The sequence below is a fragment of the Ciona intestinalis genome, chromosome 2 (genome assembly GCF_000224145.3).
Source record: "Ciona intestinalis chromosome 2, KH, whole genome shotgun sequence".
NCBI lineage: Eukaryota > Metazoa > Chordata > Ascidiacea > Phlebobranchia > Cionidae > Ciona > Ciona intestinalis.
In genome coordinates, this window is record NC_020167.2 from 5,423,672 (window position 1) to 5,447,670 (window position 23,999).

A 23,999-nucleotide genomic window follows, 5' to 3' on the forward strand; every position below is an offset into this window, starting at 1 on the left:
AGTTCAATTCCTGTGGCAAATTTTTAAAATAAAAAGTTTTCCAAACTGTATTTTGTGATCAAAGTTTTGTAATATAATAATGCAGTTTAGGCAGATGTAAAACTTATGCTGAACTGCAGAATTTGTTACATTATATTATCTGAACAAAGAAATGCTTCACTTTAAACATAGAAAAGATAAAAGTATAACAGAAAAATAAAATTCCAAAGCTAATTGACTGTTACTTAAATTATAATTTCATAAAATTTACTTGTGACAAATTCAGCCAAGGATGGTGGACCCTCAGAGTTTCTATTCTGTGCAGTTACTTTCACTTGGTAAACATATCCAGGACTTAATCTTCGAATTGTTGTCGATTCAGTAGATACCGTGCCCAAACCGGAGAACATGATATTGGGGGGAACAATTTCAACCTGTTGACCATGATTATTAGATTATTGTTTTTTTTTATCATTTTGATTTGTCAGGTTGATTAGATTGAACTAAAAGCATGGATTTTTGGTTGGATGGTATTATAGTGTAAGAAATGAAGTTATTTTTTCTGGTGTCAGTAAAATCATTAGTGGGCACAAACTGAGTTTCAAAAATAATGTACTTTACAATGTTTTAGTTGGCCCCAATCACAACCTATTGGTACATTCATACGAAAATACGTATCATAAAAATGCATACAAATAAGCAAACAGACAACATTTTTATAAACGCATCACATTACTTCTGCATATATTAATTTAATATTATATCAACACAATAAATATGTTTCTTGAAAAAAGCCAAACTGTATATTTAAATTCAACAGAGTTTTTATAAAAACGAAAAGTTTCAGTAGATATTACCTTGTATGTTAAAGCAACTGGTGTTGGGGACCATGTAACAAGTACACTGCTCGATGAAATGTTACCAACTGGTAAAGTAAGGTCCACCACAGGACCAGGAACTATTTTTTTTAGGAAAACAATAGTTATTAAATTCTAGAAAAGGATTGAAGAAAATGAAATACGAATAATTATTACTAAAAACATTTTACAAATTAGATATTTTGAAAATAAAAAGTCAGTGCAGAAAAGGCATGAATATGGACAAACTGTGTGATTTAATTGTAAAATACAAAAATCTAGATATGACCACACTCCCAAACTATATTAGATCCCTCTAAAAATTAATTTACAACACTACACACAGTCAATAGTTCAGTTTGGACTGAAGAAAAAAAGGCATTTTAGAAATACTCCGTCTTTCCTCATGAATATTAAACATGAAAAAGCCAGTTAAAATTAAATAAATTAGTCATGGAATTTGCGTCACTCTGCGGCTCTTTCGGCAGCTACCAAATTAAAGTTTTGACCAAATTCCAACACACGATCTTATCAAGTATGAAAGCGTGGTTATAAATAATGAAAGGAATGCATTGGAATTATTACCCATCACTGCATACCTGTCGTACTATCTGCACATCTCCAGCTCCCAGGCTCTGTGTGGGCGTTTGCATAATTTAGGAGTGAAATTATTTTACAGCAGGAAAAATTAAGTAGGAATTAATGGCTTCAAATTAGTTTTTGATAAGCCATTTTATTTAAAGTAATAAGCATATTTTTCCTAAGGTAATTTATAGGGTTTTTTATTCAATAAGTATTTTTAGAGGAATAAAATTTAATAACTCAATAAAAAACACCATAATTCATAAGGGCACTTTATATTTAATAAATATTCGTAAAGAAATAAGATTAAACCACTAATTAAAAAACATACTAATTTATTTTTATAATTTAATAACTTTCTACATACTAATTAAATTATTTGCAATTCAAACTTACGAGTTTGAAAAGTGATTTCTTTTGGTTCACTGCAGCCGTTAACATGGTGTGCCACAACATCAACAACATAAGTTGTGTCCGCATCAAGGTCTCTGAAGGTTGCTTCTAATTCAAATACATCACCAGCCCCACGTATACAAGTGGATGCTGGTGTTTTCACCCTTACTGTGTACCTAGGAAAATATATTACAAAATCACTAGCTGAAAAATTAAAGGTTAAATTAGGCAAATAATAGGAATAAAAAGTAATAGTGTGTTTTTTCTTGGTAAATATAGACGGACAACTAAGAAATTACTGTTAAGCATTTTTAAATACATATCTAATTATTGTATAATAATGAAGTCTAAATGTAATTTCACAAACCAGTCAGCGGCATCTACTTCTGACCAATACACTCGTGCAGCTGTAGAGTACAGTCGATCATAATTGATTTCAGTTGGTGCATCAATGTCTAAATTAAAACAAATTCAAAAAATGTCACCCATGTTTTACTATGTGCAATTCATATTATTCAAAATATAAAAATCTAACTTTTACCTTCATCACAATTATCTGCTGCCCTTCTAAAGATATCATGACTTTCATCCCAATCATCATGGATGGCAGTTGCCTTTACATACCCCTTATATAGGACAGAAAGCAAGCACAGAAGAATAATCACAGTTGACGAAAATGCACATCTGCTACCAACCATTCTAGTAACAGTTCACTGCACTTGCATTTGTTATTAAGTTTCTGAAGTTCGAATAAATTTCAGGTGAATTTTTCTAAAAAAAAAGAATAACAAAGTGAGAAAACAAAACTGCCGCAAAATTCTAAAAAAATTAAAATTAAGTTAAATCGCTCTGCTTACCTGATCCTTGCAATCTACAATGTGTAGTGCAGGAAATAAATTATGCGAGTTTGCATTTTTGCCTTTTGAAAATTGCTGATTAATAATTGAAGTGTGGAGTGTGTTGTTATCCACCTTCCCATGCATAACATTAATAATTAAGGAGATGTATATTAATAACATCTACTTGACCAGGTAATTGGAGAGATAACAGGAAATTTATTTGGATAAAGTCGCTGTTTTGCTGAAGGAACGAAATTAAAAGCAAAATTCGAACGTTTATCATTTTGGTCGATTTAAAATACTTTAATTGCATACATAATTTCACTTCATGAAATAAAGGAATAACAGATTCGGTTAAAACATGACATAAGTACTTACTGCCACGCAACATAAGAAAATTGGTCTAAAACACAGTAACACTTGGTATTTGAATTTTACTCAAGAATATAATTTAAAATAATAAAAAAGAGCTCATAAAATTAAGAAAAATAAAAACAATTAAAAGAGACAAGGCATTTAAATACTATATGCATTGTGCAATGTACCAATTGTCAGTTTTATGGCACAAATTCAATTGCACATATTGAAAAATCCAAGTCACCATTTCACATGTATAATCACATTCTTAAACAAATAAAAATTACATTATATAAAATTGAATCAATAAAAGTCATGTTTAAATATTCTATAATGTAAAATTATTTTTGTTTTATGTTCCTGGCGAGCCTTTTTGAAGGAAGCAAATGTTTGGGCATAACTCTTACTGATAAAACAGATAAAGAGCAATATAGAAGATAGTTTGAGAGCAAGAAACTTCAAGGGTATCTAGAAGCTGACCTAACCCAGCCCAATTCATATTCATAACTAAATGAAGCAAATGAAGCGCATTCAAAACCATAACTGCTGTAAATAAAACATGGGACAGATCACTTGTTTGATCACGATATGGAAAAACACCCCACGACCGCATTACTTTATCTTCATGCTGGGGAGTTCAATTTCTTGTTAAATTTTCCCAACTTTTCTAAATCTAAGTTCGTCCAAGTCCATCTCTGGTTGATGTCGTTTGCTTTGCAAGGCAACAAGATCACTTTCTTTGCTTCTGCATCAGATGTGGCACAATGACCAGTGATGCCATGAATAAGTGTGTCATCCTGGTGGAAAGTACAAGATTTAATGCTAATCATTAGATATATTTGTAATTATTCATCAAAATATTTTTTGGGTTAATTAAATTGTTTTATTTCAATTCATTGCTAAGCATTTTTTTTATATTTGCTAATCATCAGATTTTAAATACTTATGTAGTTATTCATTTACATTTTTTTACATTAATTTAATGTTAACTGAACACTTAGAAATATTTAGTACCACGTTTCATAACAATTACTATAAAAAGCTAATCACCTAAAGTGGAAAACCTTTTATTTTCAACACTACAAAATATCTGCAACCAATGTTATAAATCACCTTATACTTCCATAGTTGGTTTCCATACTGTCCATGACACTGCCATAACACCACAGGTGAGTTGAGTCCTTGGCCATCAAGGCAAAACTTACGAGCCTTGTCCATGCTTGTACCTGGTCGAATGTCTTCTTTCCAAGTCAATATGAAGCTCTAAAATATTAAATAAATTTATAGGCGGCAAACCTGGGGTGGCAGGGTAGACACGCTACCCTTGATTTTTTGTCTTATATTAATAAGTTAACATTGGAATCAAAGAAAGGATTTTGTTAAACAGAAATCTGTGTTCAAGCATCCCTGCCTCCCCTGCTTTTAATGAAGTTTGGCGCCTATGACTGAATGACGTTTGTTTGGTTACACTAATGAAGATCGGAAAAGTTTACAAAGGGAAGATAGAAAGCAAAGGTAACAACAGTTATAACAAGCTTATGGATAAACACAACTTATTAGATAAAAAGGCGTGACCGTTACATTCTAGTGAGCGGTAACTCCAAAATTCCAAATTGCCTTAAATTTCTAACGTTTTAAATCATTTAATTTAGCTGCCCTTTAAGTTAGCAGGATCAAACTATAGTTCCATCTTTTTGAACAAACGTAAAGATGACACCATGTAAAATTAAACCAAGTAAAAACAAATACTCTTATGTTCAAGGCATCATACAGTTCAAACCAGAACAGGTTTAATATTTTAACACAGAATACCTGATCTGCAGTCCCTTCTTCCCTGCATGGCATTAAAGATAAAGGAGCTCCTTCCTTTTTATACAATCCATCCAAACATCGCTTTGATCCTTCATTTGAAAGCTGAAAGTGAAGTCAGTAATTTGACCAAAGTTTTAGGATATGATTAGTGATTACACAACCAATATCTTATTCTAATTCAATTGTAGGTACTATTGATACTATATAAGGCATTGACTAAGATAGCAGTACAGATATAGGTATAATGTTTATAGTTTAATTCAATTGTTGGTATTATTGTAACTGTACAAGTTATTGACTGAGTAAAATATTGTTTGTAGACAGTTGTAACACGGTAAAGGTATGATTATGCATGCTGTAGTGTAATGTACATGTATGATTAACCTTTATTAGTTAAATGGCAATAAACAAATGTAAAAAGGAATTCCTAGATCGTTTCTTTGCGCTCATATCCATACACCTATTTATATGAAATTTATCAAAAACAAAAAATAGTTTTAACAAATAAATCTAAATATCGAACGCAATACAAAAGAAAAGAGAATATAAATAACAATTCTGTTATAACACAACCTTATCTAGCCCCTGCATAAGCCTTAATGTTTTAATGGCTAAACAGTGTCCATCAATCTGCATAACATTACCAAACATTAAAAAAAAATTTTAAGCAGTTCCTACCATTCCCCATGCAGCAGGTTCTGGCATAACAGGAGGATAGTGTTTTATAATATCTGGAGCAACTTCTTTCATGAACCAATCAAACGAGCGACATTCCAACAACTCCCGAAGAGCTTTTTGCTTGCTGAGGTCACCAGGGTGAATACCACGTACGTGAGGTCGCTTCTTGTAAAAATATTCAGCGTATTCATCCATCCATACTTCTGCCACTCGCTTGAAATTCTGGGTAATTGGAATATTGAATTGAAACTGTGTTAAGGTAGGGGACTGTTTTTTGAGAACAGAGTTGCACTGGTCACATGAATGGCTTATCTTAAGCGAAAGTGTTGGGGTAACGGGCCAAATCTGGTATAAGTTCAAGGTCCGCAATAAGAACCCCACCCACATAGAATGGAATCAGATTATTCCTAAGAGGTGAAAATAGTGGGAAACCAATGACTGCGGAGAGGTCAGAAACCTGTGGCTGGCTAAAAACAATATATATATATACATACAAAAATATTTACTAAAAAAACTATTGCTTAGGAAATTGTGATTTATTTTTACTCTTTTTTTAATAACTGGATGTAATACTCTTACTGGTAGAAAAAACTTAAGAAAAAGTAGACATACTTTATACCCATTCCCATTAGCATTCTGACCATAGCAATTAAGTTATTATGTTGTAAACATTACCTTGTTAATGTTTGTGCCTGGAGGAAGTGAGTATGGCATGAACTCTCTGTATATATGACCGACCCTTGAGCAAGGTGCATCTAATATCTTTCCTCCACACATCCATGCCTGTTATGTGTTATAACAAAAATTATAGCAAAAAAATATCTTTAGCAAAAAATTTTAGAAGAATTATTTTTTTGCAGAAACTTTTAGAACAAATTTTTTTAAGAACAAAAAGTTTTTAGAAATATTAAAAAAATCCTTACAAAATTTACTATTGTTATGCCTTGGAGCAAAAACAAACAGCAGAAAATCACCTTAAATGAAAGTTCATATTGTTCCCCGCCCCATATTTCCAATCCATCATCATATTCTCCAATCTCCTTAAAATACAAGCGATCGATGGCAAACAAACCACCCGCCATAACTGGATCCCTAATAAAAGTTTCAGCGAGATTTTACTACAGATAATAATAACATAATTACATTATTTTTTTATTAGTCTCTTCGATTACAGTACAAAGAATTAGAAATAATAAAAAGGAAAAACAGAATATAGCGACAAAACAACAGCTGTTAAAACACGCTTAGTCACTTACAGATAAAAACATATTTACATTTATTTGGAAAAAATGCATTTTGATTTTTCACTTTTTAGTCAAACAGCTAAACAAATACAACTTACTCAAATGGGTCAGATGGGTCTTTCAGTTGTTTCTCAGGTGGTATTGGAATCCTCTTGTAATAAAGCTCCCAATCAAATGCCCCTCTCATGGCATCACCAGGTTGGGTGAGATAGTGAAAATCATCTTTGTTAATTATGTCAATCATGGGACATGTTATCACTTTTCTGTCCAATGCGATAGGTTCTGTGAAAAATCCAAAAAAGTAATCACCCACAAAGTAACATTCATGGTAACTTGTAGGCTGACAAGAGGTATGTGAAACAGAACACTCGTTTAGCAAGTTACACTTATTCTGTAAGGAATTGTGAGGGTTTAATTTAACCGAATAAGGGTTAAGCCTTTAGGGTTTAGCGCTAGTTTGCTACTCTAACCCTATAACTTAAACGTTAGTGACTGGAACTCTGGAAGTTGTTCATTACCCTGATAGTAACAGGATAGAGTCTAAAATTAAAATTTATTGGGTGAGAATTACCAGGTTTTTGAATTCCTTTATGTGATTTTGTAGATTTAAGTAGGCCACTGTTTTTTAATGATTCAACTCTATAAGTTTTAATTTTTAAGCAACGCAAGATATTGGTTAATGAAGTTACAGGATATCACTAAAACACGTTTTTGTAACACGAACTGTTGTAGATGACAGTAAATTAATGACTGAGGGCTGGTAGACAATCCACTGTGAGGAAACTGGTGCACACTGCCTTTCACTGAGGTGTGTATATATGGATGTTATAAAACAAGAGGATAAGACCATTTTAGCCTGATTCACCACAACATTTCCACATATATAACAAACGAATTAAAAGTATGTGACATATTAATGTCAGTAATACAACTGTGCGTTTAATTAATTCAATTAAAAAGTAAAGGTATATGACAATTTTCATTGGCATAACAAACGGGGGGGGAGGGTTTTAACCATCTTTCATTTTCCCTTTTTTTAAAAACCCCAAAATATTTTATAATATAAAGGGAACCTATACATGTAAACTACAACCCTTGAAATATATGTGCAAACTGTGACTTGATGCCATCTGCATTTAACAATTATTTGCCTTTTTTAGTGTTAGTTTCCAGGGCAAACTCCTAACATTTTAATATAAATACTTGATACCTACCTAATAATGGCGGCAACCAGTTATTAGTTACTTCCACATGAGAATCCAAAATAACGATGGTGTTTCCTTTTGCTTGATGAACCCCAGCCAACCTGGCACGAATCAGACCTTCCCTCTTAGCAAGTCTTACCAACTTTACTTGGCGGTATTTCGAAAGTTCTTGGTCCAAACTTGATTTCAAGTGATCTGAAAGTGTGTTTTTAAATTGCTGTTTTAAACACTGACACAGCTTTTAAATTTTGTTAGGTGTCTACACAAACAAGCGGAGCAAAAGTATATTACATTCAACATATTATTCAATGAGGTTTTCTATGTTTGATGACTAAGAATGAAACTGTATTTTAATACTGTCACCTTAGATTTTGCTATAAATTCAAGAACAGTGACCACTCTGTCTCTTACCCACTGTACTACAGTCGTCTACAAGAATAATTTCTCTGAGCAGAATCTTTGGCGTTCTGTTTATGATGCTGTGTATAGTTCGAAGCAGAGTGGTTCTCCCTTCATTGTGAAATGGGATGATGATAGAAGCATCTGGAAGCTGGGCTAAGTACTTGCGTGAGGCGCAGCTAAAAAAATGTCGTTTTTAATTTGCATAGTAAGTAGTTATGCAAAAAATGTATGGAATGAAGCCAATCTAAAAAAATTCCAAATTGTTTGAATTTATGAACAGTTTAAAGTACATGCATGAGGCACAGCTGAAAAGTTGTCATTTAAAGTTTTTAAACATTTGCATTTAATTTATTTCTTATTTAATATAAGCAAAGGCAAGTCGGAAGACGGACTAAACGTCGGGAAAACAGTATTTTTTTCATACCAGATGAGCCGTTGAAATATTATTTACATTATGCCTGGTAGCTGAAGTAACAAAATATTTGCGTTTGAATTCTTATGCACATCATGCATGAAATGAAACTATTTCAACAATACCAAGTTGTTTGAATTTATGAATGGTTGAATTGTTTAGAGTTTCATTTTGTTTTATGAGATATGTCATATATAGCATTATTTTTCACTTTAAAAATGCAACATCTCAAATTGTGTCAAATTTATTGAAGCAGTTTTATAAGTGTCCCATTAGATAATTTATTAATTAGAGACTCTTGAATCTTACTTTTTATGTCGAATGTCAGGCAAGGAGCGATTGAGAGAAATCCGATTGCTGACCAAAATATTGAAACCATTCTCTGAATAAGCACTCCTACTTCGTTCTTCTGTACTTAAATGAACTGCTACTCCCAATTCTCCTGGTCCTGTGTAAAGTATAAGTGTTAACTATTTACAGTGTTTCAAAAAACTGAACACTGTGACAAAAAAGACAAAGTATTTCCATTCAAACAACTAATAAAGTTCACCCATAAAGTTACCTATTCTTTTACGATCCTGATATACTGCATTAGGGTTGTGCCAGTCTATCTTGGTATTTGAGTCCAATAGAAACTGAGGTGAATCTTCCTGAACGAATAAATATGGATATGACTGTGTTTTCAGATAGAAAAGTTTGGTTCTTACGAAAATATTTTTTACAACTTTTTGGACAAGTTTTTTATCAACATTTTGTTGTGGTTTTTAGACACCAAATGTAGTCAATTGTTATAAAGCAGTAATATTTACCAACCAATGTTTGGATTTCAGAAATTAGCGGAATGGATCTTGGGAGTAAACCTAGCATTTTACTTGGTAAGTAATTTGTTTGCGCAATTCATTCCAATCTGGACTATTACTGTTACAGTATGTAGCGCAGCGTTTAATGATATGTCACCAGTCTGCTGAGTATGGCAGTTCCTGACGGGATCTCGCTTGTGCAAGACAGTTATTTTTCTAGGGGTTAGAGGTTAGGGGTTTAAATTTATGTGTGTAAACTGTAAAACTAACTGCTCCCCACGTATAGAGAAACGAATTTGACATCCCCTTCTAGCGGAAATTGTCTACCTACTTCTTCTTGTACTGTCATGTATTAAAAATCGACGTTCACATACATTTCGAAGCCACATTGGAAAATCCTACTTAATTATTACGTATTTTTTTCATTGTTCAAATTATTGACATGGGTGGAACAACTTATGGCGTGCATAACGGACAGTTTGTAAAAAAATCGCTTGTGCACCTGACATACTCCACAGACTGGTTATGTCATTTGTCGTTACTTTAACTAACAATTTTTAATGGTACATGTAATTTAAGGCAACAACTTGTTTTTTATGGATGACGTATCATACAACATACATACCCCTTGCGGTATTACACCATGGGACTTTTCGCGTATATCATCAATCCAGTCCGCATCTCTTTCGGCGACGAAACTGAGTTCTGTATTTGTGCGTTTCTGCAGCTCGTTTATAAAAAAGATTAGAGAGAAACCAAACGATAAACCGATTACGCACTTTCTCAGTTTAAACCTCATATTTCGCGACCAGAATCCCGTAAACTGGACTGCAACAATCACAGTAAAACAGCTGATTAAAAATGTTTAATATGGGGACTCACCCGAAAAGAAAGAAGGGAGCTTCATGCTCCGGTGATTTTCGTTTTCACAAAAATTTTAGGAATGAATTTTAACTTTATTTTTTTACGAATATATTTTAATTCTACCTACCTTGAATTTTATTATTACTTATGTTTATTATTTAAAAAAATATTTGTAATATGTAGTGTGATTTTTAAAACTATTAAACAAGAAAGTGTAGTGTCAACTACGGCCAGTCTCTGTTCACTTATAATTCCACCCGAATCGCACGTGTGTTTTTGCATTTAAGAAATTGTTTTTATTAGTAGTTTGTTTTGCTTCACAAAATAAAATGACAGAAGATGATGCAGCAACACAAGACAAGGTGGAATTTCACGAAATGGGCCTTGACGATCGTATTTTAAAGGTATGTCTTGTACTAGTATAGCAACCAAAGGAGATAGGTCGCCTTTTTATTCTACTTTCTTGTCCAGTTTGTAGTAAACAAAAAACATTCAAAGAGTTATAAAACCGTATCCTCACGACACCCGCATAGACCGTTGTTGGATAATACATGCTAAAGTTGCCTCACCTTACCCCACAGTACTGTAATAAATATCCTATATAAAAAGATTCCAGTAGGCTATTAATAATTTTTTTTATTTCAGGCAATAGCAGAGGCAGGGTGGGCAAGTCCAACATTAATTCAGGAGAAAGCAATTCCACTTGCAATAAATGGGAAGGATATTTTATCTCGTGCTCGAACCGGCTCGGGCAAAACAGCGGCTTATGCTGTTCCTATAATTCAACAATTACTGAACCTGAAAAACACAACACAGGAAGATGAATACGGTGAGTGTTTAAAGTTTCAATTATTTTTGTTGTTTTTATATCTCCAATCTACTGTTCAAAATCATTTTTAACCTGTAAGGTTTCTGTAAAAACCTAATGACCTATATTTGACCTTGCCTCTGAGCCAGAAAACTGTATTTTAAGTAATGAGATAACAATGAAATGTAAATGATACACACTGGTTTGGTATTTTAGTTTGGTGTAAAATCTTCAATTACAATTATGTAAGCCTTATTACCTTAGTTTAAACTAATGTTTTTACATGCTAATGAATACAATTTCTGTTCCAATTTGCACATTCTTTAACTGCTTGTACTTTTTTTAGAGCAAGAAGTTCGTGGATTGGTTCTTGTCCCATCACGTGAATTGTCAGGTCAAGCATACAACATGATGCAACAGCTCACCACATCATGCTCACGTGATGTCACCAGCATCGATGTTTCAATGGAAGGAGACCCAAATCTTTTGAAGTTAGTTCTTTGTTATGTTAAAAATTCTACTGTTTTTTATGTCATTGCATAATTATATCGTAGCCATTTTTAGATTTTGCCTTATATATATAGTCAAAATTTGTAGTTTTTTGTACAGTTTGGAAATTTATGGATTTTGCAGAGCTAAATTCATGTTCCACGCAGCAAATCAAACATAGTTGATTTTGTACTTTAATTCTAGAATATATTGACCGACTTTAAAAAGTAACAATCTTCCATCTTTCAGGCCTCTGCTTGCTGTAAAACCAGACATAGTAGTTGGTACACCCAGTCGTGTGTTGGCCCATGTTCGAGCTGGTAACCTTACACTTGCTTCAGTACGGTGGTTGGTTCTTGATGAAGCTGATCTTCTTTTTTCATTTGGTTACGAAGACGACTTAAAAATTCTTCTTAAACACTTGCCAAGTAGTTACCAATCTTTCTTAATGTCAGCTACACTAAGTGAGGTAAGGTCGGATTTTTAATTTTACAATATTAAAAACAAGTTATTGCAAGTTATCTAGGAAAATCATATTTGAAGTTACAAGTAGGTATTTACATTCATAGATGCTTTATATTAGTACAGAAAAAGTGTGTCTGTGTGTCAAGTAAAAGCTAGACACAAAATTTTGTAGCACAAATTTTGCTTGTTTTTATTTGTTATGTATACAGTATAACAATGCATTAAATTTTGGGTTAACCTGTCCACCCTGCCACCCCACGTTTGGTGCCATTGTTTCAATAATAAGCATTACAACTGTCCACCAAATGCTGTAAACATGTATATATATATATATACATATTGATTTTTTTAATTGATAATTTAATTTAACTGCAGGATGTTGAAGCATTGAAGAAACTTGTGTTGAACAACCCAGTTACATTAAATTTATCTGAAGAAGAACTTCCTATGACTGACAAGTTAACTCAATATCATGTATTCTGTGAATCTGAGGACGATAAATATCTTCTAATATACGCACTCAACAAACTTAAACTGGTCAGAGGAAAATCCCTACTGTTTGTCAACACTATTAATAAATGCTACAGGTACTACATGAGGATTTGGGTTTATAGGCTTATTTCAAACCAGCAAGAAAACAATTTATTCTGATTTCTGTTCACAGATGTATTAATTGCTATATTTACTTAAATTCAATACAGACATGTTAAAGTTAAAAAAAATAGTAACTGTTGAATTTGGTTCATTTTTTAACTGAAACCTATAAATAAAGAAAATTGTGTCATATATTTTGACTGAGTGTTGGCCTGACCCCCCTATTATTTTTAACACTGAAAACAAAGCTTTTGTTTTAAAGAAGTTGCCTGTTTTAGTTTTGTTGTTTATCTGTATTATAAGTAAAGCACTTTTATTTCAGGTTGAAATTATTTTTGGAACAATTTTCAATATTTTGTTGCGTTTTGAACTCAGAGTTACCTGTCAGTACAAGGTGTCATGTGGTACAGCAATATAATGAGGTGATACAAACTTTGTAATTAAATTGTTTAAAATAAAGCATCATATTTATGTTTCTATTTCCATGCTTATCTATTAGTAGTCTACGTAAATGAAATAAGAAAAAAATCTAAAAATTTATAACATGTTCCAGTTACTGTTATGATTATTTCATTAAACATATTCAATTTTATGCTTATTATTTTAATACCCATATTTTTAAAGGGATTATATGATTACATCATTGCTACGGATGAAAGTGCTGTTGTTGCATCAACTGTGTCAGAAACTGCTCCAGAAATAAAGAAAACTGGAAAACACAAGTTCGTACCAGCTTTTACTAATTTTGAAAATGAAAACAAGATATATGCTGTGCCCCATTGCTCTTATTTAAGATTATGGATGTTGTTCTTTAAATCTAATAGTTGTTGTATGAAAGTAAACTATTTTAAGGCCTGTTGCAGCCATATTAACACGATGAAAACACTATATGTAAAAACTAACCCTATGTGTGTATTAACATAAACTAATATTTCAGGAAAAAGAAATTGACAAAAGCAAAGGAATACGGAGTTTCGCGAGGCATTGATTTTCAGAATGTTTCAAACGTCATAAATTTTGACTTCCCGCCAACTGTTGGTTCATACATCCACAGAGTGGGACGGTAAGAAAATCAATATAAATAGTTTTAATGCATTTTTTAGTTTAACCCACGTATTTGGTAATATATACTATATAGTAGGTTGGGGGAGATGAAACACCTTATTTGCATATTATGTGCTTGTCCGTCTTTCCCCCACCGTACTATACAGAAGTCATAAATTATATTCAAAACTATTAAACAAGTTATGAACTGACTCACATACACTAAAGTGACTGAACACTACCAGTCTACACCAGGGTACAAAAAAATAGAAATAAATATGCATTTCAGAACGGCAAGAGGGGATAAATCCGGCACCGCACTTTCATTTGTTGTTTCGGAGGAGATGGAGTTATTGTCACAAGCACAAGCCCGGTTGTCTAGCAACGCAGATGATCAGGTCATGAAACCTTACCAGTTTAAAATGGATGAGATTGAGGGTTTTAGATATCGGTGCAAGGTAAGAATGCCAGAGGAGTAGGGTAAAAAAATGCGTTCAAACTTTAAAAGCTAATCTTTGCTGTATGCTGGATTACAATTGAACTCAAACATTCTAATGTCGAATTGTTAAGGAACAAGATATAACAAAACAATAAAAATGACTGTTGTTAAGCAATTGTATTCGAACATTAAATCGGTTATTTGTGTTTATGGAGGGGTCCATGACTTTTTTTTATTCCAGGATGCGATACGAGCGGTGACGAAGAGAGCAATACATGATGCGAGGGTGAAGGAGTTAAGACGAGAGATGTTGAACTCTGCAAAACTGAAAACCTATTTTGAGGAAAACCCTTACGACCTCCAAGTATTGCGTCACGATGCAGCTTCCCGGCCAATGAAAGTGAAGAAACACATGAAGAATGTTCCGGAATATTTAAGTAAAGCTTTCATTATGATTTAGCTTATTTTAATGGATTTTTATCATGCTGCTTGTCGAAGTAGAGTAACACCGTTTTTTCCACATTTTTAATATAAAGAAGCTTGATGAAGTGGAAAATGTACCACCCTTTCTAGCTCTCAAGAGTGTGGGACCTCACTCATTTAAATAACAAATTATACACCAACACCGTTTTTTCCACATTTTTAATATAAAGAACCTTGATGAAGTGGAAAATGTACCACCCTTTCTAGCTCTCAAGAGTGTGGGACCTCACTCATTTAAATAACAAATTATACACCAACCAAAACGACCATCTACATGGCCTAGTTTTTAACAAAAGATTTATTTTCGTTTCCAGTCCCACCCACGCTGAAAGGTTTATACAGCGGGGTTTCCACCCGTGCGTCGCAACACCAGCCACCTCCATCACATGATATGAAACCAAGGAAAAGAAGTTCAGTTCGAGTGATGGGAAAACCTAACCCGAAATATAAGAAGAAACTGGAAGATCCACTGAAAAGTTTTAAATTTGTAAAGAAATCTTGATTGAAAGCGTTGTATTAAAAGACAGGAGATGAGCGGAGGACAATAAAATGGAAAATAAATTGTGTTTTTTTTCAAAGTAGGAATAAGTTAAATAGAGGCAGTGTCACTCCAGTGACAAGACATTTAAACCTGATTAGGTTTGGCAAGATTAAAAATAAAACTAAAAGAAAACTGATTTGCACATAATTTTTCAAATATATATATACAATGTGTAAAGTAAAAATAGTATGTTTGGTACATTAGAACATGAATGCAATACATAATTGATTTTCTAATTTACTTGGCTAATTTAAAATGCAATTTTTAGTTATGTCTTTTTTATAAAATCTGAAAATAATTTAATGTTCTTGGCTTGTAGTACGGTTGGCAAATCAATCATTTGACCTCTGAATGTAAATGCACCCTGTGTGTGGAAGTTTAGCTTAGATTTTAGTAAAAAAAACAACAGTCGTTAAACACAGGTTTTCTGTTCCAAACACCTCGAGCCAGAGTTATCAAGTATGTTACTTTGTGGGGGATTATTTTTTGAAGGGGATTTTTTTATTCTTTTTAATATGTGTGTGGCTGATAATTTGGACAATTATTAGTGACCACTGGGTTGAATCAATTGACATTAGGTGTCTTGTCCAAGGATACATACTCCCACAATGGTAGCAGCGTCAGGCCTTGAACCCTTTACTTCTGGGTTAGAGGGATGCGCCCTAACCAACTGTGCTACGGTGGAACTTACATTGCAAACCTAGAAAATACTTAAACAAAAATATTTGCAAGACATTCTGCTGCAACCAATAAGTCATAACTACATAAATACCTCAGTACTGTTTTCAAAAGCTTCTGTCAAATCTTCAGCCCACTTTAACAACTCGTCACTTGGAGTGAAAGATTTCTGCACGATGGGGATCTGATTTGGATGTATTACTTGTTTCCCAGTGAAGCCCATCCTTGCTCCTTCCAATGACTGCTTTTCCAAGCCATCATTATCTGAAAGTGATACCAAATAAAAACAAAACAATAAAAAAACAAGGCGTTTATTTAAATGAAGAATGTCACTAATTTTTTTCTTATTTCGATAGCAACAAAAAGTTATTTTGTTTCTTTGTCTGTACTAAACACATTTTTCTTTTGGGCAAAAACACAGGCCAAAAATAGTGGCAGGGTTTTTTATCAGGCCTTAAACCCAGTATCGTATGGTTACGAGGCAAGCACTTTACCCACTAAGCACCCCTATTCAATGTTCTACTTTAAATTGTTAAAACTCTCTAAAACATCATACATAAAAACCTACCTTTAAAATCAATATACACCATGTCAATAGCTTGTAACCCAAAAGCCTTGCAAGTTGCCACAATCTTCTGCCTTGCATAAATTAGTTCACTTGCATCCTTAGATCTCATGATGCCAAGGTTTGCACAAAAATCATCCGACCCAAAAATGATTCCAGCTATGTGGCAGCAACTAAACCTCGGACTGCAAGCAGAAATCCCAGCTTCTATGATTTTCTGTACATTAGGTATAGATGTGAATGTAAATATAATGGTAGAAAGAATATAACTTTTTTTATGCTCGCGTTGCAGGGATACGACAGTTATTATAACACAGGTGTTCTGTATCAAACACCCGTTCATCATTTCTGCTTACAAATCACCACAAATGTAACTTTGTGGGTGATTTTTTGTGTTAAAGCAATTGCCATTTTCAATTGTGCCACAGCACTGGACAGACTTTGTTACTTTATACCTTACATAGCATAAACAAATTACCCACCTGTAAATTGATTAAACCTTTGCTGCTTTCTGTCATAAAAATGACGTTGAACAGGCGTTTGGTTGGTCTGCCCAGGATCGTTCTACTTTTCTCGTTCATCATCTCACAAAACTACAAAATAAATACTACTACTGGTCTTGTGTATAAGCAGTATAACAAAACAATTTTATCAGTAGGTAAATTTTTCAAATTTTTACTGAAGGTCATTGAATAACTGATGCAATATTTGTTAACTGTAGTATGAATTTGCAATGCTACTAACTTTTTTATGGTTATAACAAAAAAAAGTTGAGAGGGCATAGGCTACTAACAAACACTCAAAATTTGTATATGAATAGAAATCCTCAAATATGATCTGAAGGTACCACAAAAGTTTTAAAAATGATTAAACCGACTGTAAGAATTACCTGATGATTATTATGAAAAAAACACCAAATTATTTTAAGTTAATTACCCAAGTAATATCTTGTATACTATTAATCTTAGGAACAATCACTGTGGGGGGGAGTGTTGACATGGAAAATATATTTTCGATGTCTGATTCACAGAAACCGCTGCTTGGTGAATTAACTCGAACACACAACTCGCCATGAAAGGTTGAAGCAGTTTCTTCATACAGTTTGTGTATTGTGTTTCTTGCATCCTCTTTTCTGCAAGGAAGAGATTGTAATAATCAGTTAATACTTTTGCTTTTCAACACAGGGAATGTTTAGAAAAGATTGGAAAATGCTAAGGATAGGTTATGCTGCTTAGACACAACTTTGTCTTTGTTTACCAGTTTACCATATACCACAATTTAGAAAAAAAATCGTTTTATATTATTTTATAGGTAGCCGTTTATAAAGACAAAACCCTATATTTAAAGAAATTTAAAAATTCCTAAAAACTTATGTATGAAACCCGTTATTTTTATAGAAACAGATATACTATATACACTTAAGGTTATTGAAAAGAACACACTTGTCCAAACTGACACCATCTTCACAGTCCAGTGCAACACAATCCACATCCAGTGTTTGGAGTTTGTTTATTTTCCTTTCGTCATGGCCCGGGACATAAAGAAGAGCTCTTCTTGGTCGTTGTATCTTGTGAGGTGGAGGAACAACCTCCGGTGATAGAGGACCAAGATTAACACATGATGATGATAGAGGTCTACTTGTGAAGAAATGCGTACTTGTTTTGGAGACGGATTTTAATTTTACACAGTGATTCAGAAAAGCAAACCTCAGCTTTAAAACAGACATTTTTCTACCATTCTGATGATACAAAGCAATGGTGAGTAATGCATAAGTGTCATTATATCACGAAACAAACACATTAAGCAGCATACAGGATCATACAACACTACAGGAACTTTGCTTTAAAAGCACATATTTTATTAAAACTTTTATAAAAAAATTAAAAGTACCTATTACAGTGAAGGCACTATAAATTAAATAATGGACTGTTGTTTAAATTTGGTTATTTTCTATGTTTGGTCCAGCCATCCACAAGTTTTATTCACCCATCAACGTTTACATTTCGTTTATACATTTTTAGCCATGGAACATTTACAATAATTAAAATTTGGCAAATAATGTTTAGCACAATTGTAATTTAAACTAAAAATTAACACAATGGTAAAACATTAACACAATTACTTTTATTATACAACCTAATTACTACAAACTTAATTTTAAGAGATATACAGGGAACTTCACACAAATAAAACCTTCCAAACAGTACAAGCTTTTAACCATAAACCTCCTCCAGTTCAAAACCTTTGTTTCTTAGAAACTTCAGATCTTTCAAACACAAAACGCCTTTAACTGCATTCACTTTCCCTTGAAAGTTTTGCCACTTTACTCTGATGCAATCCAAGCTTAAATGGTAGTGTCCGTTAGTCCATTCATTCACCACTATGCCCTCATGATTTTTATAGGTCACTTCCTCCCAGTGAGCAACAACCAACCGGTCATGCATATGGTCAAATTTCTGCCGACAACCTTGACAGACAGAAATCTTTGACCCTGCTGTGCGGCGAACCATGAAGGGTTGTCGGTCGGCACATTCTTTGTTACTTAACTGACGAAAGGGTTCACCTGAACATCAAGCTTGATAAAAATGCTTGATACCATTGTATTAATATGAATTAAAGGGCATAGTAAACTATACAGCTAAAAAATATTACAGTTTACTTTATAATGAGAAAGTTGGTTATTTTTTTCTACCAAGTAAGAAGCTAATATATCATCTTATGTTTATAAAGATTAAAAAATTGTTGTAATTGGACGATTGGCCTAAATTCCAGTTCAAGATGTAATGAGATCACCTTGAGACCTGTATAAATGCGTTCCACCTACTGCTCCACAGTCCTTACCCTCTAGAATAGAAGATAAACAAGATAAAGTAAAAACTTACCCCTTCCATTCGGAACCAGCACTTGTTCAATGCATTGATTAAGTTTTTCTAACGTTGCTTCCATAAAACCAACTCGATTTTCCCAACTAATAATATTTAGAAGCAATATAAAGACAGGATAAATAGTGCTAACAGTTAAGTTACAGCTAAACACTGTAAAAACTTACATGTGCAGAATATCAAGGCGTTGTTTTAAAATGTTATTTGGAGACCGATCTTTGACAAAGTCTTCTTTGTCCTGGACACCCAGCTTACAGAGAAACTTTGTGAACTGTTCAGGGTTAAAGTTCAGCCCAGCATTTTTTTCAAACTCGGTTATTCGGTAACAGTTAAAATTACCCAATGCTGTTTCTGGAAGATTAAAATTGTTGTGTTAGTACAGAAAGGAATAACGATTTGTAACAAAGTGTACAAACTGTTGGGTGTGTATTCACTGAACCAATGCTGTTTAATTCCAACAAGACGAGCATTGTCAAGGATTTCAATCAAATCGTTCGGTGTTTTGCCATCTGGATGGGATTCCTTCCAACGCCTGAACATTTCTTGAATCTTTGTGAAAAAAAAACAATAAAAAAAATCGTCCGGCGCCATAGCACAGCTGGTTAGCGCACTTGTTTCTAATCCAGAGGTAATGGGTTTAAGGCCGTTCGTTGCCACTATTGTGGGCAAACGTGGTGACTAGTAATAGGTTGTCCAAATTATCAGCCACCAAAAAAAGATGTAAAAATCCTAACAAAAATAATCACCCACAAAGTAACATACTTTGTAACTCGTAAGCTGGCTTACGGTGTATGGAACAGAACACCCAAGTTCATAGCCAGTCGTGTTCCAGTCATGCGAGGATAAAGTAAGTTACACTGCATAAAATCAACCAGCCTATATTTGTTAATTAACTCACTTGTAATAAACGACCTCCTTGATCAGCTGCAATATTTTCCACATCACCATGAGATATCTTCAAATGCAATTCCGCAAATACTTCCCATGGATAAGAGATGCAGTTTTGATATGCAACAGACATCTTGATGATGTCATCATCCTTTAATGTTTCATTAAGTCGACAACTCAGCTCTTCAGGAAGACAAAAGAAACTCGATTCCTCAGATGCTTCATAATCCATTTCCATATCAATGGTATTCGTTATTAAGACAGTAGTTACCTAAGCACCTTAGATCAAAATCTTTTTTTTTCTAATTTCTAAAATCCTTTTATCCAAAAAAACAGGAAGCAATAATTGTTGCAAGTTTTAAACAGAAAAAAATTACAAAAAGAAGAAATTTGTTGCAAAATACAAGAAGTTAATACAACAGGATAAACAATGGTGATATATCACTCAAAACAAAACAAATTTTCATCACATTAAACACTTATTGAGTTCTCATGTATTTTTCAAACTCTGCAATTGTTCCAATATCACAGTTTGAACAAAATTCTTCATTAGTTGAGCAAACGACATCAAATAATGGAATGTAACCAGGTTCTGTGTCTTTATAAATGTCTTTTCCAAGCTCATAAAGATACCGATGCCGTGTTACCAGTCTCTGCAATGAAAAGTGATGGGTTATTTTTAGAGCTGTGAATTTTCCAATTTTTTGTTTAACCGTTACCAATCAGTTTTAACCGGTTAACCGATAAAAGTCTAATCGTAATTAAAGTTTCTTGTTTATCGTTTTTCTTTTGCGTATGTAAAGGCAACTTTACAATGTACGTATAGACTATGCTTGGAATACAAACGTCCTAACATCAAAGTAAAGCTTTCTCATTCGTATTCAAACCTGTTTTAAAACACCTGCCAGTTAAGTAATGAAAGTGTGAATTGCAATTATGACGCAAATCGCAAATAATCAACGTGTGAATTGCTATTATGTCGTAATTAATTGGCAGGCTAAACAATCGCTATTATGATGCAATGAATATAGGTTGAATACTTACTATTTCGTAATAAACATGCTGCTTGGCTGAAAAAAACATTTAGGTTGTCTATACGCCAATATAATGTTGCAAAACTAGTTACCTTGCGGTACTAACAAATAACAATCAGACATAATCGCAGTTGTGGGGCACGATCAAAGTCACAGCATTACTGCGCAACTACTTATAAGGATTGAATATTGCCATTTATTTACCTCCAGTCTGGTATCGAATAAAAAGGGGTTTCTTGCCATTTCCTTGTGGGTTAATTTCATTTCATTCGAACAAAACAGATAAATTGAATGAAGGTAATTACGACCTGTAAAAGATAACTTTGTTGCACAATATAAAGTAGTAAAACTCCTGATGGACATAGGTTACAAAAAAATTGTTACAGCAACAAATGACTGCATCATTCACATGTTGGCTAATATTAACTTTGGTATTTTATATCAAACAATTTTTTGGTTACCTTCTAATGTTAACCTTTATTTTACAACATCAGCTTTTAGGTTGTCACTGACATTTTTTTAATAATTAAAAAAGATACCAATGCGTTGTTATTTTTTATTAATTAAAAAAAATGTCTCATATCTGTTTCAGCGAAGTAATGTTCACTGATATCAAATTTGCAGGCTTTTAATCTGAATAGATTCACATAGTCTACTATACAAAAGCATTAGGTACACTTGAAATTAAAATAACAGTTCCTGATCACAACCCAACCACACATTCAAAGGGTCACTTTTGTTACGTACATTACAAGTGAAGTCAAATACCCATTTACCTCTGAACAGCATAGAAGGCTTGGCGGAAATAATTTGACGGATTTGCTGTATGGTGAATCCACACGACATTTCCATTGATTTTATCATTAAATAAACGGACTCTGTTGGTAAAGCCACAATCGAAGGACATCTGTTGGTTTAATTTAGTGGTAAATTAATTTTACCTGAATATTTTGACTTCGTTTTGCAATGCGGGCTTTTTTAAGCTAATCAATGTAGTTTATTAAGTATTTATTACCACATGACAGCAATGTAGTTTAAGGAATTTCAATCCACATCTGTGTATTTTTATATATACAGGCTATATACCTTATACACTACACATATGTTCTTTATCTAGTTCTCAGGTTTACCTGCTGGGTATTTTCCATACCAAAACTGAATTTTCATAATAAATATACTAGTATAATGCGCCACTACTTAATTTTAACAAAAAAGCATAGCCACCTGATTTCATGAAAAAAAAGGGTTAAGAAAATAAATTACTTTAAGACCATGTTCCTAAGTTCATCTCCACTAAACGAGATGGTTTTAGTCTCGTAGTTGGTTGGAAGGTTTTGGTAAAACCCCAACATTCCATCAAGTTTCACAAGTGACATGTTCCACATCTGTGGAAAACGAACCAAGAGAAGAGAAACCTGATCTTGCGTGAAGTTTTTCGATTTTAAGTACCCGGTACTGTGAATATAAGTGTTAAGTTTAATGCATGCTCGGAGGTTCGTGGGCAATATTTATACTGTGCAGTTTTTGGTGACATATGATTAAGTAATAATAATTCATTGCAAAGTGATTATTTTCAATGATGGATAAGTTATAAAAAAAATTGTTACATTATTTTTTCTCCATTGTAGTAACAATTTGATCACTTTTGTAAATTATGAAAGACAAACTCAGAATATTCTTTGAGGGGTCTGCCATTCTTGAAGTGTGCCATTTTTGAAGAGGTTTATTACCGCTGGTTTTAAATATAATATATATATATACATATTAACATATTATATACATTTATATTTATAAATTAAATTTTAACATGCCATTTGTCAAGTTTTGGCCAAACAATATTGACTTTTTCTAACAAATTAACATTTCATCACGATCACATAATAAAAGTATATACTTATATATATAATATATATATATATATATAGGATCTTACATTTCCTCCAAATCTTCTATGGTTTTATTTGGATCCAAAAGAAACGGGTTTTTCGTGATAACTTGTCCAAACTCTGCAGGTAGAATACCATTTGTAGTTAAATATTCCAGTTTGGGTGTAATGTCTTTTAATAAATCCAATTTCACATAGAACTGCATTGCAGTCGGGTTGTGCTTTTCAATTTTGTATAGCTCGACACCGAACATAATGAGAGTTTGTAGAACTTCAGAGACATTAGCATACGCTGCAAAACTGTCGGCAGATATTGGCAACTCCTGTTCATTGTACTCAACAACTGGAGACTCTGTTTTTGCATCTGTATTCAGATCTTCAAAGAATTCTTTTTCCGGGTCAAAAAATTCAACGTTTTGAGGAACAACATTTTTGCCTCCAATCTCATTGAGTGTAATTCTATCACTGTCTTGACGACATGATGAATGGATATTGTTTTTAGATGGGGTTGAGATGCCTTGATAAGGATAGGACATTAAACCATTGTGAGAGTTTTGCAGCAATTTTAAAGCTGCAATGCGTGTTTTTGAGAAACAAACTCGACAGACAGCGAACATTTTAAAACAAGGCCTCACAAAATCTAATGAGATAAAAGAAATGAAAAGTAAATGAAAGGTAATATCACCTCTACATAAGCAGGTAAGAACAGAAATTACAAATAAATTAAAAGTAAAAACAATCTCGGACCAACAGTATTATCAACTTAAAATAGTAAAGAAC

General features: G+C 33.1%; 4 protein-coding genes across 5 annotated transcripts; 1 reads left to right on the forward strand and 3 right to left on the reverse strand.

Annotated features, from left to right (window-relative positions):
* Positions 1-2,846: 2,846 nt before the first annotated feature.
* Positions 2,847-10,428, reverse strand: LOC100187006 (polypeptide N-acetylgalactosaminyltransferase-like 6). The gene is made up of 12 exons (XM_026840576.1): positions 10,186-10,428; positions 9,323-9,410; positions 9,070-9,208; positions 8,358-8,524; positions 7,956-8,141; positions 6,840-7,023; positions 6,472-6,589; positions 6,173-6,280; positions 5,498-5,719; positions 4,820-4,921; positions 4,121-4,270; positions 2,847-3,804 (listed from the first exon to the last, which is right to left on the reverse strand). Exons 1-12 carry the CDS (start codon positions 10,357-10,359, stop codon positions 3,631-3,633), a joined length of 1,812 nt encoding a protein of 603 aa, XP_026696377.1. The 5' UTR covers positions 10,360-10,428; the 3' UTR covers positions 2,847-3,630.
* A 262-nt stretch (positions 10,429-10,690) lies between these two features.
* LOC100184614 (probable ATP-dependent RNA helicase DDX56) lies at positions 10,691-15,312 on the forward strand. The gene is made up of 11 exons (XM_002132101.5): positions 10,691-10,828; positions 11,070-11,253; positions 11,579-11,723; positions 11,971-12,190; positions 12,562-12,773; positions 13,103-13,202; positions 13,405-13,502; positions 13,718-13,843; positions 14,114-14,282; positions 14,505-14,700; positions 15,061-15,312. Exons 1-11 carry the CDS (start codon positions 10,754-10,756, stop codon positions 15,246-15,248), a joined length of 1,713 nt encoding a protein of 570 aa, XP_002132137.1. The 5' UTR covers positions 10,691-10,753; the 3' UTR covers positions 15,249-15,312.
* On the reverse strand, positions 14,900-18,264 carry LOC113474073 (citramalyl-CoA lyase, mitochondrial-like). Its single transcript, XM_026840577.1, has 6 exons — positions 17,973-18,264; positions 17,467-17,662; positions 17,013-17,123; positions 16,534-16,747; positions 16,060-16,229; positions 14,900-15,651 (listed from the first exon to the last, which is right to left on the reverse strand). The coding sequence occupies exons 1-6, from the start codon at positions 18,254-18,256 to the stop codon at positions 15,556-15,558; spliced, it is 1,071 nt and encodes a 356-aa protein (XP_026696378.1). The 5' UTR covers positions 18,257-18,264; the 3' UTR covers positions 14,900-15,555.
* Positions 18,265-18,266: 2 nt separating this feature from the next.
* On the reverse strand, positions 18,267-23,999 carry LOC100183014 (transcription termination factor 3, mitochondrial). Of its 2 annotated transcripts, XM_002132070.4 has the most exons (9): positions 23,268-23,999; positions 22,598-22,789; positions 22,111-22,241; positions 21,539-21,642; positions 20,311-20,953; positions 19,829-19,961; positions 19,580-19,763; positions 19,413-19,498; positions 18,267-19,093 (listed from the first exon to the last, which is right to left on the reverse strand). In XM_002132070.4, the coding sequence occupies exons 5-9, from the start codon at positions 20,536-20,538 to the stop codon at positions 18,744-18,746; spliced, it is 981 nt and encodes a 326-aa protein (XP_002132106.1). In that variant the 5' UTR covers positions 20,539-20,953; positions 21,539-21,642; positions 22,111-22,241; positions 22,598-22,789; positions 23,268-23,999; the 3' UTR covers positions 18,267-18,743. The 2 variants fall into 2 exon arrangements, with proteins under 2 accessions (XP_002132106.1, XP_002132087.1); XM_002132051.5 differs by lacking the exons at positions 18,267-19,093; positions 19,413-19,498; positions 19,580-19,763; positions 19,829-19,961 and having other exon boundaries at positions 20,618-20,953.